A 17,422-nucleotide genomic window follows, 5' to 3' on the forward strand; every position below is an offset into this window, starting at 1 on the left:
CTCACAACTCTGATTTTAGAACTCGAGATTCTGACTTTAGAACTCACAATTCTGACTTTAGAACTCGCGATTCTGACTTTAGAACTCACAATTCTGACTTTAGAACTCGCGATTCTGACTTTAGAACTCACAATTCTGACTTTAGAACTTGCGATTCTGACTTTATATCTCACAATTCTGACTTTAGAACTTGCGATTCTCACTTTAGATCTCACAATTCTGACTTTAGAACTCGCGATTCTGACTTGAGAACTCGCGATTCTGACTTTAGAACTCACAATTCTGACTTTAGAACTCACGATTCTGACTTTAGAACTCACGATTCTGACTTGAGAACTCGCAATTCTGACTTGAGAACTCGCGATTCTGACTTTAGAACTCACGATTCTGACTTTAGAACTCACGATTCTGACTTTAGAACTCGCGATTCTGACTTTAGAACTCACAATTCTGACTTTAGAACTCACGATTCTGACTTTAGAACTCGCAATTCTGACTTTAGAACTCGCAATTCTGACTTAAGAACTTGCGATTCTGACTTTAGAACTCACTATTCTGTTTAGAACTCACTATTCTGATTTTAGACTTTGTAACTCGCAATTGCGACTTTATATCTCACAATTCTGACTTAATGACTCGCAATTCTGACTTTAGAACTCGCAATTCTGACTTTAGAACTCACTATTCTGTTTAGAACTCACTATTCTGATTTTAGACTTTGTAACTCGCAATTGCGACTTTATATCTCACGATTCTGACTTTAGAACTCGCAATTCTGACTTTAGAACTCGCAATTCTGACTTTAGAACTCACGATTCTGACTTTAGTTCTGACTTTAGAACTCGCGATTCTGACTTTAGAACTCACGATTCTGACTTTAGTTCTTACTTTAGAACTCGCAATTCTGACTTTAGAACTCACGATTCTGACTTTAGAACTCGCAATTCTGACTTTAGAACTCACGATTCTGACTTTAGTTCTGACTTTAGAACTCGCGATTCTGACTTTAGAACTCACTATTCTGTTTAGAACTCACTATTCTGATTTTAGAACTCGAGATTCTGACTTTAGAACTCGCGATTCTGACTTTAGAACTCGCGATTCTGACTTTAGAACTCGCGATTCTGACTTTAGAACTCGCAATTCTGACTTTAGAACTCGCGATTCTGACTTTAGAACTCACTATTCTGATTTTAGAACTCGCGATTCTGACTTTGTAACTCGCAATTGCGACTTTATATCTCACAATTCTGAATTAATAACTCGCAATTCTGACTTTAAAACTCGCAATTTTACTTTAGAACTCGCGATTCTGACTTTAGATCTCACTATTCTGACTTTAGAACTCACGATTCTGACTTTAGAACTTACGATTCTGACTTTAGAACTCACTATTCTGACTTTAGAACTCGCAATTCTGACTTTAGAACTCGCAATTCTGACTTTAGAACTCACGATTCTGACTTTAGAACTCACGATTCTGACTTTGTAACTCGCAATTGCGACTTTATATCTCACAATTCTGACTTTAGAACTCGCAATTCTGACTTTAGAACTCGCAATTGCGACTTTAGAACTCACTATTCTGACTTTAGAACTCACTATTCTGACTTTAGAACTCACTATTCTGACTTTAGAACTCACGATTCTGACTTTAGAACTCACGATTCTGACTTTAGAACTCGCGTTTCTGACTTTAGAAATCACAATTCTGACTTTAGAATTCGCGATTCTGACTTTAGAACTCACAATTCTGACTTTAGAACTCGCGATTCTGACTTTAGAACTCACAATTCTGACTTTAGAACTTGCGATTCTGACTTTATATCTCACAATTCTGACTTTAGAACTCGCGATTCTGACTTAAGAACTCACAATTCTGACTTTAGAACTTGCGATTCTCACTTTAGATCTCACAATTCTGACTTTAGAACTCGCGATTCTGACTTGAGAACTCGCGATTCTGACTTTAGAACTCACAATTCTGACTTTAGAACTCACGATTCTGACTTAATTCTGACTTAATAACTTGCGATTCTGACTTAATAACTTGCGATTCTGACTTAATAACTCGCAATTTGACTTTAGAACTCACGATTCGGACTTTAGAACTCACGATTCTGACTTTAGAACTCGCGATTCTGACTTTAGAACTCACAATTCTGACTTTAGAACTCGCGATTATGACTTTAGAACTCACAATTCTGACTTTAGAACTCGCAATTCTGACTTTAGAACTTACAATTCTGACTTTAGAACTTGCGATTCTGACTTTATATCTCACAATTCTGACTTTAGAACTTGCGATTCTGACTTTAGAACTCGCGATTCTGACTTTATATCTCACAATTCTGACTTTAGAACTTGCGATTCTGACTTTTTATCTCACAATTCTGACTTTAGAACTCGCGATTCTGACTTTAGAACTTGCAATTCTGACTTTATATCTCACAATTCTGACTTTAGAACTTGCGATTCTGACTTTAGAACTTGCGATTCTGACTTTAGAACTCGCGATTCTGACTTGAGAACTCACGATTCTGACTTTAGAACTCACGATTCTGACTTGAGAACTCACGATTCTGACTTTAGAACTCGCGATTCTGACTTTATATATCTCACAATTCTGAATTTAGAACTCGCGATTCTGACTTTAGAACTCACGATTCTGACTTTAGAACTCGCAATTCTGACTTTAGAACTCACAACTCTGATTTTAGAACTCGAGATTCTGACTTTAGAACTCACAATTCTGACTTTAGAACTCGCGATTCTGACTTTAGAACTCACAATTCTGACTTTAGAACTCGCGATTCTGACTTTAGAACTCACAATTCTGACTTTAGAACTTGCGATTCTGACTTTATATCTCACAATTCTGACTTTAGAACTTGCGATTCTCACTTTAGATCTCACAATTCTGACTTTAGAACTCGCGATTCTGACTTGAGAACTCGCGATTCTGACTTTAGAACTCACAATTCTGACTTTAGAACTCACGATTCTGACTTTAGAACTCACGATTCTGACTTGAGAACTCGCAATTCTGACTTGAGAACTCGCGATTCTGACTTTAGAACTCACGATTCTGACTTTAGAACTCACGATTCTGACTTTAGAACTCGCGATTCTGACTTTAGAACTCACAATTCTGACTTTAGAACTCACGATTCTGACTTTAGAACTCGCAATTCTGACTTTAGAACTCGCAATTCTGACTTAAGAACTTGCGATTCTGACTTTAGAACTCACTATTTTGTTTAGAACTCACTATTCTGATTTTAGACTTTGTAACTCGCAATTGCGACTTTATATCTCACAATTCTGACTTAATGACTCGCAATTCTGACTTTAGAACTCGCAATTCTGACTTTAGAACTCACTATTCTGTTTAGAACTCACTATTCTGATTTTAGACTTTGTAACTCGCAATTGCGACTTTATATCTCACGATTCTGACTTTAGAACTCGCAATTCTGACTTTAGAACTCGCAATTCTGACTTTAGAACTCACGATTCTGACTTTAGTTCTGACTTTAGAACTCGCGATTCTGACTTTAGAACTCACGATTCTGACTTTAGTTCTTACTTTAGAACTCGCAATTCTGACTTTAGAACTCACGATTCTGACTTTAGAACTCGCAATTCTGACTTTAGAACTCACGATTCTGACTTTAGTTCTGACTTTAGAACTCGCGATTCTGACTTTAGAACTCACTATTCTGTTTAGAACTCACTATTCTGATTTTAGAACTCGAGATTCTGACTTTAGAACTCGCGATTCTGACTTTAGAACTCGCGATTCTGACTTTAGAACTCGCGATTCTGACTTTAGAACTCGCAATTCTGACTTTAGAACTCGCGATTCTGACTTTAGAACTCACTATTCTGATTTTAGAACTCGCGATTCTGACTTTGTAACTCGCAATTGCGACTTTATATCTCACAATTCTGAATTAATAACTCGCAATTCTGACTTTAAAACTCGCAATTTTACTTTAGAACTCGCGATTCTGACTTTAGATCTCACTATTCTGACTTTAGAACTCACGATTCTGACTTTAGAACTTACGATTCTGACTTTAGAACTCACTATTCTGACTTTAGAACTCGCAATTCTGACTTTAGAACTCGCAATTCTGACTTTAGAACTCACGATTCTGACTTTAGAACTCACGATTCTGACTTTGTAACTCGCAATTGCGACTTTATATCTCACAATTCTGACTTTAGAACTCGCAATTCTGACTTTAGAACTCGCAATTGCGACTTTAGAACTCACTATTCTGACTTTAGAACTCACTATTCTGACTTTAGAACTCACTATTCTGACTTTAGAACTCACGATTCTGACTTTAGAACTCACGATTCTGACTTTAGAACTCGCGTTTCTGACTTTAGAAATCACAATTCTGACTTTAGAATTCGCGATTCTGACTTTAGAACTCACAATTCTGACTTTAGAACTCGCGATTCTGACTTTAGAACTCACAATTCTGACTTTAGAACTTGCGATTCTGACTTTTTATCTCACAATTCTGACTTTAGAACTCGCGATTCTGACTTAAGAACTCACAATTCTGACTTTAGAACTTGCGATTCTGACTTTAGATCTCACAATTCTGACTTTAGAACTTGCGATTCTGACTTTAGAACTCACGATTCTGACTTTAGAACTCGCAATTCTGACTTGAGAACTCGCGATTCTGACTTTAGAACTCACGATTCTGACTTTAGAACTCGCGATTCTGACTTTAGAACTCACAATTCTGACTTTAGAACTCGCGATTCTGACTTTATATCTCACAATTCTGACTTTAGAACTTGCGATTCTGACTTTTTATCTCACAATTCTGACTTTAGAACTCGCGATTCTGACTTTAGAACTTGCAATTCTGACTTTATATCTCACAATTCTGACTTTAGAACTTGCGATTCTGACTTTAGAACTCGCGATTCTGACTTTATATCTCACAATTCTGACTTTAGAACTTGCGATTCTGACTTTTTATCTCACAATTCTGACTTTAGAACTCGCGATTCTGACTTTAGAACTTGCAATTCTGACTTTATATCTCACAATTCTGACTTTAGAACTTGCGATTCTGACTTTAGAACTCGCGATTCTGACTTGAGAACTCACGATTCTGACTTTAGAACTCACGATTCTGACTTGAGAACTCACGATTCTGACTTTAGAACTCGCGATTCTGACTTTATATATCTCACAATTCTGAATTTAGAACTCGCGATTCTGACTTTAGAACTCACAATTCTGATTTTAGAACTCGCGATTCTGACTTTAGAACTCGCGATTCTGAATTTATATATCTCCCAATTCTGACTTTAGAACTCCCAATTCTGACTTTATATCTCACAATTCTGACTTAATAACTCGCGATTCTAACTTTATATCTCACAATTCTGACTTAACTTGCGATCCTAACTTTATATCTCACAATTCTGACTTTATAACTCGCAATTCTGACTTTAGAACTCACAATTCTGACTTTGGAACTCGCGTTTCTGAATTTATAACTCGCGATTCTGACTTAATAACTTGCGATTCTGACTTAACTCGCAGTTCTGACTTTATAACTCACAATTTGACTTTATAACTCGCGATTCTCACTTTATATCCCACAATTCTGACTTTAGAACTCACAATTCTGACTTTAGAACTCACAATTCTGACTTTAGAACTCGCAATTCTGACTTTAGAACTCGCAATTCTGATTTTAGAACTCACAATTCTGATTTTAGAACTCACAATTTTGATTTTAGAACTCACAATTTTGATTTTAGAACTTGTGATTCTGACTTTAGAAATCGCGACTGTGACTTTAGAAATCGCGATTCTGACTTTAGATATCGCGATTCTGACTTTAGAAATCGCGATTCTGACTTTAGAACCCACGATTCTGACTTTAGAACCCGCGATTCTGACTTTAGAACTCGAGATTCTGACTTTAGAACTCACAATTCGGATTTTAGAACTCACAATTCGGATTTTAGAACTCACAATTCTGATTTTAGAACTCACAATTCAGATTTTAGAACTCGCGATTCTGAGATTAGAACTCGAGATTCTGACTTTAGAACTCGCGATTCTGACTTAATAACTTGCGATTCTGACTTAATAACTTGCGATTCTGACTTAATAACTCGCAATTTGACTTTAGAACTCACGATTCGGACTTTAGAACTCACGATTCTGACTTTAGAACTCGCGATTCTGACTTTAGAACTCACAATTCTGACTTTAGAACTCGCGATTATGACTTTAGAACTCACAATTCTGACTTTAGAACTCGCAATTCTGACTTTAGAACTTACAATTCTGACTTTAGAACTTGCGATTCTGACTTTATATCTCACAATTCTGACTTTAGAACTCGCGATTCTGACTTTAGATCTCACAATTCTGACTTTAGAACTTGCGATTCTGACTTTTTATCTCACAATTCTGACTTTAGAACTCGCGATTCTGACTTGAGAACTCGCGATTCTGACTTGAGAACTCACGATTCTGACTTTAGAACTCACGATTCTGACTTTAGAACTAACGATTCTGACTTTAGAACTCACGATTCTGACTTTAGAACTCGCAATTCTGACTTTAGAACTCGCAATTCTGATTTTAGAACTCGCGATTCTGACTTTAGAACTCACTATTCTGACTTTAGAACTCACGATTCTGACTTTAGAACTCACGATTCTGACTTTAGAACTCACAATTCTGACTTTAGAACTCGCGATTCTGACTTTAGAACTCGCGATTCTGACTTTAGAACTTGCGATTCTGACTTTATATCTCACAATTCTGACTTTAGAACTTGCGATTCTGACTTTAGATCTCACAATTCTGACTTTAGAACTTGCGATTCTGACTTTATATCTCACAATTCTGACTTTAGAACTTGCAATTCTGACTTTAGTACTCGCGCTTCTTTATATCTCACAATTCTGACTTTATATCCCACAATTCTGACTTTATAACTCGCAATTACGACTCTACATCACGCAATTCTGACTTTATAATTCGCAATTCTGACTTTAGAACTCGCGATTCTGACTTGAGAACTCGCGATTCTGACTTTAGAACTCACGATTCTGACTTTAGAACTCACGATTCTGACTTAAGAACTCGCAATTCTGACTTTAGAACTTGCGATTCTGACTTTAGAACTCACGATTCTGACTTTAGAACTCGCAATTCTGACTTTAGAACTTGCGATTCTGACTTTAGAACTCACTATTCTGTTTAGAACTCACTATTCTGATTTTAGACTTTGTAACTCGCAATTGCGACTTTATATCTCACAATTCTGACTTAATAACTCGCAATTCTGACTTTAGAACTCGCAATTCTGACTTTAGAACTCGCAATTCTGACTTTAGAACTTGCGATTCTGACTTTAGAACTCACTATTCTGTTTAGAACTCACTATTCTGATTTTAGACTTTTTAACTCGCAATTGCGACTTTATATCTCACAATTCTGACTTAATAACTCGCAATTCTGACTTTAGAACTCGCAATTCTGACTTTAGAACTCACTATTCTGTTTAGAACTCACTATTCTGATTTTAGACTTTGTAACTTGCAATTGCGACTTTATATCTCACGATTCTGACTTTAGAACTCGCAATTCTGACTTTAGAACTCACGATTCTGACTTTAGTTCTGACTTTAGAACTCGCGATTCTGACTTTAGAACTCACGATTCTGACTTTAGAACTCGCAATTCTGACTTTAGAACTCGCAATTCTGACTTTAGAACTCACAACTCTGATTTTAGAACTCGAGATTCTGACTTTAGAACTCACAATTCTGACTTTAGAACTCGCGATTCTGACTTTAGAACTCACAATTCTGACTTTAGAACTCGCGATTCTGACTTTAGAACTCACAATTCTGACTTTAGAACTTGCGATTCTGACTTTATATCTCACAATTCTGACTTTAGAACTTGCGATTCTCACTTTAGATCTCACAATTCTGACTTTAGAACTCGCGATTCTGACTTGAGAACTCGCGATTCTGACTTTAGAACTCACAATTCTGACTTTAGAACTCACGATTCTGACTTTAGAACTCACGATTCTGACTTGAGAACTCGCAATTCTGACTTGAGAACTCGCGATTCTGACTTTAGAACTCACGATTCTGACTTTAGAACTCACGATTCTGACTTTAGAACTCGCGATTCTGACTTTAGAACTCACAATTCTGACTTTAGAACTCACGATTCTGACTTTAGAACTCGCAATTCTGACTTTAGAACTCGCAATTCTGACTTAAGAACTTGCGATTCTGACTTTAGAACTCACTATTCTGTTTAGAACTCACTATTCTGATTTTAGACTTTGTAACTCGCAATTGCGACTTTATATCTCACAATTCTGACTTAATGACTCGCAATTCTGACTTTAGAACTCGCAATTCTGACTTTAGAACTCACTATTCTGTTTAGAACTCACTATTCTGATTTTAGACTTTGTAACTCGCAATTGCGACTTTATATCTCACGATTCTGACTTTAGAACTCGCAATTCTGACTTTAGAACTCGCAATTCGGACTTTAGAACTCACGATTCTGACTTTAGTTCTGACTTTAGAACTCGCGATTCTGACTTTAGAACTCACGATTCTGACTTTAGTTCTTACTTTAGAACTCGCAATTCTGACTTTAGAACTCACGATTCTGACTTTAGAACTCGCAATTCTGACTTTAGAACTCACGATTCTGACTTTAGTTCTGACTTTAGAACTCGCGATTCTGACTTTAGAACTCACTATTCTGTTTAGAACTCACTATTCTGATTTTAGAACTCGAGATTCTGACTTTAGAACTCGCGATTCTGACTTTAGAACTCGCGATTCTGACTTTAGAACTCGCAATTCTGACTTTAGAACTCGCGATTCTGACTTTAGAACTCACTATTCTGATTTTAGAACTCGCGATTCTGACTTTGTAACTCGCAATTGCGACTTTATATCTCACAATTCTGAATTAATAACTCGCAATTCTGACTTTAAAACTCGCAATTTTACTTTAGAACTCGCGATTCTGACTTTAGATCTCACTATTCTGACTTTAGAACTCACGATTCTGACTTTAGAACTTACGATTCTGACTTTAGAACTCACTATTCTGACTTTAGAACTCGCAATTCTGACTTTAGAACTCGCAATTCTGACTTTAGAACTCACGATTCTGACTTTAGAACTCACGATTCTGACTTTGTAACTCGCAATTGCGACTTTATATCTCACAATTCTGACTTTAGAACTCGCAATTCTGACTTTAGAACTCGCAATTGCGACTTTAGAACTCACTATTCTGACTTTAGAACTCACTATTCTGACTTTAGAACTCACTATTCTGACTTTAGAACTCACGATTCTGACTTTAGAACTCACGATTCTGACTTTAGAACTCACAATTCTGACTTTAGAACTCGCGATTCTGACTTTAGAACTCACAATTCTGACTTTAGAACTTGCGATTCTGACTTTATATCTCACAATTCTGACTTTAGAACTCGCGATTCTGACTTAAGAAATCACAATTCTGACTTTAGAACTTGCGATTCTGACTTTAGATCTCACAATTCTGACTTTAGAACTTGCGATTCTGACTTTTTATCTCACAATTCTAACTTTAGAACTCGCGATTCTGACTTGAGAACTCGCGATTCTGACTTTAGAACTCACGATTCTGACTTTAGAACTCACGATTCTGACTTTAGAACTCACGATTCTGACTTTAGAACTCGCAATTCTGACTTGAGAACTCGCGATTCTGACTTTAGAACTCACGATTCTGACTTTAGAACTCGCGATTCTGACTTTAGAACTCACAATTCTGACTTTAGAACTCGCGATTCTGACTTTATATCTCACAATTCTGACTTTAGAACTTGCGATTCTGACTTTTTATCTCACAATTCTGACTTTAGAACTCGCGATTCTGACTTTAGAACTTGCAATTCTGACTTTATATCTCACAATTCTGACTTTAGAACTTGCGATTCTGACTTTAGAACTCGCGATTCTGACTTTATATCTCACAATTCTGACTTTAGAACTTGCGATTCTGACTTTTTATCTCACAATTCTGACTTTAGAACTCGCGATTCTGACTTTAGAACTTGCAATTCTGACTTTATATCTCACAATTCTGACTTTAGAACTTGCGATTCTGACTTTAGAACTCGCGATTCTGACTTGAGAACTCACGATTCTGACTTTAGAACTCACGATTCTGACTTGAGAACTCACTATTCTGACTTTAGAACTCGCGATTCTGACTTTAGGACTCGCGATTCCTACTTTATATATCTCACAATTCTGACTTTAGAACTCGCAATTCTGACTTTATATCTCCCAATTCTGACTTTATATCTCACAATTCTGACTTAATAACTCGCGATTCTAACTTTATATCTCACAATTCTGACTTTATAACTTGCGATTCTGACTTTTATCACGCAATTCCAACTTTATAACTCGCAATTCTAACTTTATAACTCACAATTCTGACTTTATATCATGCAATTGCCAATTTATATCACGCAATAGAGACAGAGCGACACGCGTCATAATCTGAAGACCACGCCTACCGGGGGGGGGAAACAATCCAACGCTCTCCATTGACTTTGCATTGCGTGAGGCTGCCTCCATGTCATTTCGGACTTATAACAAAAAACTGAACAATGTATAAAAGCTGATATGTGACAAAGTGTACTGCAAACAAGCTAAACAAAACCCAGAAGCAAAAACCCAGACGTTTTTATAAGCTGTTGACCCAAAAAACGAGCGTTTAAAGGGTAACTAAACCCCTGCTCAGAGCTTAACTCCACCCACTGGCAATTTTCAAAAAATGCTGGAAAAGTGGGCAGAGCCCGGCAGACACAGAGGGGACGAATCGAGGGCGGGGCTGAGCGGAGGGTGTGCACCTGAGACCCGCAGTGACGGGTTGATTGACAGCTGTCTGACTCGCGAGTCGCAAAGATGGAGAATGACTGGAGTGACGCCAGCTTTGCAACAGAGCGGTCATTCTCCCACCTTCACCTGAAGTGGAGGAGCCTAGGAGGGTGGATTGTCTGTAACAGACACAAACCCGGAGCCTTATCAATGCGAGCCGCTGCTCAAACTGCGTTAACTCCCGATGCCGACGATGCTAGTGAAGCAGCCGCGCAAGAGAACTGACCTAATCTATCTGCGTCCGTGGCAACCACTTGCGTGTCAGGGTTTGAAAGCGCGTCTCATGTATGAAAATTATCTGTACACATGACGGGCGGCAATAATATCGCAAGAAAAGCCTGACGTGTACTGACAACTGCATTATTTAACCGTATTTTCTTCAATACAATGTTAAAGCAAGTGTCAAGTCAGTTTCATTCATAATATTTACTTCATGTAACATGAGAGTTCATACTAGAGTGAAGCCGTTCTCATCATGTGATTGGGGGAAACATTTCTGAGGGCGTGGTGAGCTCGTGCCAGGGGCGCGGATAGTGAGCCGTTGGAGGTACCATCCTACGTCACGATGTACCACAACGTCCAATAGGAAAATTCAACTGCAGTAGCCACCGTTCAACCTTAAGAGGGCAGCACTTTGGCGGTTTTACACCATATTTTATAGAATTAAAACACTTTATACTCAAATGTCAAAACATTTACTCGAATCAATGAACAGCATTAATAAAGCCCCAGTATTACAGATCATTAACTAAAAAAAGTTGGTTTAGGGTTTAGTTACCCTTTAAGGACAAAAAAGTGGATTCAGGCCATTGAGACAGCGCGCGACGGGTCATATTACACTGAGAACTACGGCGACTAGAGGGGAACGTAATCAGCGACAGTAAATATCATATATAAAACGGAAATTTGGATATTTGACTTAACAGTGACAACATATTTACTGCACACATAGACATATTGAGGCATACTGAGTGTCAGGATCCCAAAATTGACCCATTCTTCCTGCTGAAGCTTCACTTCGTATTGCCTGTATCCACTTTTATCTTCTTAAACGCTCGTTTTTTTGGGTCAACAGCTTATAAAAACTTATTTCTGTGTTTTTTAGCTTGTTTGCTGTACACCTTGTCACATATCAGCTTTTAGACATTGTTCTGTTTTTTGTTATTAGTCCGAAGTGACAATGAGGCAGCTTCACGCAATGCAAAGTCAATGGAGAGCGTTGGATTGTGTGGCCGTGGCCTAAATACGCTCTGTCTCTATTCTGAGGGGGGGAAAAGTCAGAATTGTGAGAAAAAAGTTGCAATTACCTTTTTTTTTTACCTATTTTTTTATTCTGTGGTGTAAACAAACTTCCATAAAAATGTGATTGCAAATGGTGAAAAAATAACCCTAAAATATTACTATGTCATTATAAATTCATAAATGTTTCATATAGCTAAAATCTTCATGTTAAAATCCAAAAATTGTACCAATTTACTTTCATGAATGGAAACTAACACAGGGCATTGGTAATTCATCAAGTAGACAGTTCTGAGAGGATTATAAAATATTGATGGCAAAGGAGCAGCTGAAAATAGATCACTCTGGAACATTGTGTTTGTATGCGGTTCTGTTTGTGTACGAGCAGTGCACTTCTGTTCATAAAACATTAAACTTTTTTATCTAGCTTTTTATTCAAAAGCTTCAGTGCCTTTTATTTTTAATAATTTTATTAACTATTGTCAAAAATGTATTTACTATTGACAAAAGCAAGATTAAACTGAATTTATTTTCTTTGGCTCTCTGTAAAGCTGGGTTTTGCTGATCTCAACCTGGCAGAGTTTGCGGGATCGGGTAGCACCACACGCAGGTGTCTGCTGGAGGGTTATGACACCAAAAACACTAGACAAGACAACTCCATCCTTAAGGTACAGAAAGTTTCTGACTTTCTTCTCATTCATGCTTTGAGTCTTGATTTATGAAACTTCTTGTGGCTATTATAAGTTAGTAGTGGTTCTTAGTGGTGCTATTGGTCACTAATTAGTAGTATTACTCTTGCCAAAGATTTAAACAAACTCTTAAACTTAGATGAGTATATCTTCAATCATACTATCTTAAAGGGGTCATATGATGCTTTTTAATGTTTTCTTTTTCATTTAGAGTGTAATGTCTTTCTTTGTGCATGTTGCAAAGTCTCTCACAAAGCAATTTATTCTGAACACTGAACTCAAAAAGCCTTGATCGAAGTCCAAACATTATTTCTCCAAAGGCATATGCAAAGAAAGTAGGACAGCTTTCAGTGAACTGAAGTTTTGTCGTCATGTCGCAGAGACTCTTTGTGTAATGGATGTGAAAACAAAACTGCTTTTGCTTTCAGAGGTTAAGATTTCTTTATAAAGCTGTTCCTGAGCAGTACAACCCAAAAGTTTTCTTGTGCACAGCACATTTTACAGAGGACAGCTTCCTGAACCTGGGAGAGTACAACGCAGGCTATATACAAAGACTACTTACCACTATGAAACGTTCTGTTCAAGTCTTTCTTGCAAAGTTGGTTCCGATCAATCGGCTTGATCATCTGTACTATTTTCAGAATCTGACTCAGGCTTGAACAGGTACGGTAAAAACGACAACATTATTATTAACTGTGTTAACAGGGTTTTTCCTGGGTCAAAAATGGTCTTCGGTGGGGGCTGACAGACATGGTCACCCATACACACACACGCACGCACAGTAAAAAAGTCCCCTACCCACGTGATCTGCAAGCGCAATACTGACAATACATTTTAAATAAATTCAAAGAAAGTTTGTAACTTTTGCTTATCTTATTTTGATCCCACATGAAAAAATACTATAGTATATTATAGTAAAATTACTCTAGTAAATACTATAGTGTTTTTGAACTGTACTATAGTAAATATACTACAGTAAATAAACAAAGTGTAGTAAATACTATAATATACTACAATATACTACAATTTACTGTTGTATCTTTACTATAGTATGGTTCAAAAACACTATAGTAATTTTACTATAATATACTATAATATACTATTGTATTTTTTCATGTGGGATACCTTGATGTTTGTTTTTGTTCCTCATTTTTACACTATTTACTGATAATTGTTTTGGTATATAATCATATCAATATTAAAAAGTAGTATTTAAAAAATGAACAAATAGCCTAATTTTCTGCCATATACAATTTCATAAAATTATCAGCTAGCTAACAACAACTTTGTTCTGGGTTCACCTCACTCCAGTCTAAACTAAGTGATTTATAGGCTATTTATTTTACTACACATTATGAACATAAATAAGCTGAAAGACTGGATAATTAAAACTAACTCTTACACCCACTCTTGCTAAATTGTGTAAGCACACTTGTGTTCTCATTTCAGGTGTTCTGAGTAAATTTAAACTGATTCGTGACGTGAGTTCAGTGTTGGACAGATCAGTTGTTCTAACCAGTCGTTAAAATGATTCGGTTCAAAGGAGTCATTAGGTTGCGAATCGGACATTAGCAGACGCGTTGTGTGTGAATCCCGTCTGTTAGAACATCGCGAAAGATTTGTCAACACACAGAAAACACTTCATAACTGGACACGATTTGTTTCCCGTTTATTGAAAGTCTGAGCGCCACGTGCAACATGGATTCGGTCTTCCGACCTTTTGATTTTGATTAACGTAATATGTGAAATATTAGAAACTAAGAATGCTTATTTTGAAGACAGAGAGAGTGCGAGCGAGGGAGGAGCTCTGATCGTCTCTCTGTCACTCAGTTACAAGCGCAGCATCTATTCTACATCACTCATAAATCACAATAACTCATCAAATAAAGCTTTGGCGGGACAAAAATTTGTTTTGGCGGCCGCCAAAAAAATTTCAATGTAGGAAAAACCCTGGTTAACAACTGTGTTGCGATTATGGTAAGGGCCGTTACATTTCCAACACACGCTTGAAGTGTTTGGCCAATCACAACGCACCGGGTCATATGGCCAATCAGAGCATTCTGAGCTTCTCGGAAGGAGGGGCTTTGTTTCAGACAGATTGGGAATAGAGGAGCTGCAATAAATGTACAGTATGTGCTTTTTAAACATTAAAGCATGTTAACCTATTTGGTTACACCCAATAATCAAAGTAGTGAACTTTTAAAGTAGCATCATATGACCCCTTTAAGGGAGCAAAAACCTTGTAAAAAACATACAATTAAACATTTAACCTAGGATTTTTACCTGGTAGATGATAAAACAGGTAGTTTCTTTAAGGGCCAAAAATTAAATATTAAATGTCATACATATTTCTTGTCATTTGTCTTTGCCTGCAGGTGATTATTAGCACACAGCTGATGTCTGGGGACCCCTGTTTCAAAACGTGAGTGTTACTTTTGATTGCGTTGTGAAAGTGTTAGAATTCCGTATTGAAGTGAGAAAGAATTTAAGTTTGGTTGTGAAAAGGGCCTTTTTTTATCTCTATGCCACCATATCTGCATTTAAAAAAATTTTTAGCAGAAGACCCACAGAGACCTTTTCCTGTTAAACATTTGAGGTTGCTATAATAGTATTTTCTCAGAAACGGCCTGTGTGTTGGGAAGGAGCGCGAATTTGCGCTCTGGGGAAATCAGAGCCTTGAACATAGATTTGCATACTGGAAACCAACACTGTCCACCCACACATGTACACACACTGCAGCTCACATTGTGCGTGAAGGCGAAAACCTGCTAAAAACATTTGTGTGGGTTGAATCGTGCAGAGAGTATAGAGTTCGGGGATCCTGGGGGTTGCTTTTGGACCACCGTCAGTAGGCGGATTGAAAGGGTTTAGTTCTTTAATTCAGCATTTTTTTTTTCTCAATCTGTTCATTCAAATCCATTTAAACCATAGTCTTGATTGCGGATTCTCCTTGTATTAGGCCTCCATCCACCGCCATGGTGATAGGCATTCAGGGTGATGCCGAGAGCCTGCTGGAAGACAGGAAAGGAGGAGACACACAGAAACCATTTCTGAGTTTCTCAGGTAAACTTCATACAAAAATTAATCAAAATGAGACGCACAAATACAGCAGCTCCATACACAGACCTTGCTTTTTTTAACAATTGTCCTTTACATGTGCTTTAATATTAAATTTCTTATAATTTTATGTTGGCATTATGTTGGTTGCTCTAATCGACTGTCCAAATCAAACACCCTTTGAAAAGCTTCTCATTAATTCTTCATCCAGTCCTGTAGTAAAGATCAGGACTGTATGTTTGATTTGATGTTGCTGAACTAACAGGAGCTTGAAAGAGCGCTCTCTCTCTCCCTCACTCTCTCTTTTATCCTTTCCTCATACATGCTGTGTGCCTTTTCCATCCAGAGGCTGGCGAAAGCGTTAGTCTTTAATGTATAATTTAGCAGTGTGTCGCTCTTGACTCTTGACTCACTATGAGTGACTGCTTATGATGTAGAGCAGGCGTACAATTCATAAAACAAGATTAGCTACCACGTGCCTCTTCTGTAGTGATTTTGAGTTGCCCTCATTGAACAATACTAAAGCCGTATTATTAATATTCATATTAGGCCATTTAATCTGAAATTTTAATGGAAAACAAGACAAGATGCCAAAAGTGGCTTGCTGTCTGAGGCGATTGATGAATTAATCAGTATCGCCATTTGTTCAGAGGAACATGTTGAAGAGTTATACGAGTTAAATAGGAGTTGGCCTGGGGTTTTGGCAGAGAACTACTACTCTTTTGAAGGGAGTTTGTGGAGGAGACCCATTTAGAGATTGGTCAGGATTGGTCAACTAGTCTTTGAACACCCAGCATGTCAATGTAAAAAAATGTAATTGTTTTTCAGCTTTAATATTTTAGAGTTTTGTAGCTTTTAACTCTTTGGCAGGCATTGATGGCATTTTCCAATTCACCAATACACAATTTCACTGTTATACAGTAGGGGCACTATTACGCATCTTCTGAAAGAGTAGAGAATCTCCGGATCAAAACACAGACAAAAAATTTGCAGAAAAAAAAACCCGATAAAAGCACGTTGTAATCTTTGAGGAAAAAAAATATTTTCTGAGCTTTTTGTTCAAAATGTTTTTTTTTTTTAATGAAACTTACCCACATTCAAGTGTTGATAAAAAAGAATGCATTTAAGCTAGAATAAAACTTGTTTGTTTGTTTGTTTAAGCAGAGGCTCTGTTCTTTCTTTTGATATATTGCAAGTTCAGATATTCATACAACAAAATATTCTGGGGGCCATGACATTTTTGTGAAAATTACCAAAAACACTGGTGGTGGCTGTGGCAACTTAAAGTCCCTGTAAAGGCAATTCTGAGATTTGTTTCTAAACACATTATAAATGTTAGAAATGTATTGCTGAAACGCATTACAAAGACTCTGAACTATGAAGTACTGAATTCAGAAGTTAGACCGTTAAACAGTTTTTCACCGTTGCTGTGTTCAGGATTTTCT

At 37.2% G+C, this 17,422-nt stretch overlaps 1 protein-coding gene across 7 annotated transcripts in view; it reads left to right on the forward strand.

Moving 5' to 3' along the window:
- The window catches only part of fam102bb (family with sequence similarity 102 member Bb), an 80,307-nt gene that overhangs the window by 50,586 nt on the left and 12,299 nt on the right, over positions 1–17,422 (forward strand). For all 7 annotated transcript variants that reach the window (XR_013817586.1, XR_013817587.1, XR_013817588.1 and 4 more), the window contains exons 4-6: positions 12,783–12,899; positions 15,296–15,342; positions 15,880–15,983. Coding sequence is in view for 4 of the 7 variants with exons in the window: in XM_079830478.1 (XP_079686604.1) it covers positions 12,783–12,899; positions 15,296–15,342; positions 15,880–15,983 (268 nt within the window). In the remaining 3 variants the exon portion in view is untranslated. The remainder of the gene's footprint in view (positions 1–12,782; positions 12,900–15,295; positions 15,343–15,879; positions 15,984–17,422) is intronic.

This window comes from Gobio gobio, assembly GCF_949357685.1.
Source record: "Gobio gobio genome assembly, chromosome: 12".
Lineage (NCBI taxonomy): Eukaryota > Metazoa > Chordata > Actinopteri > Cypriniformes > Gobionidae > Gobio > Gobio gobio.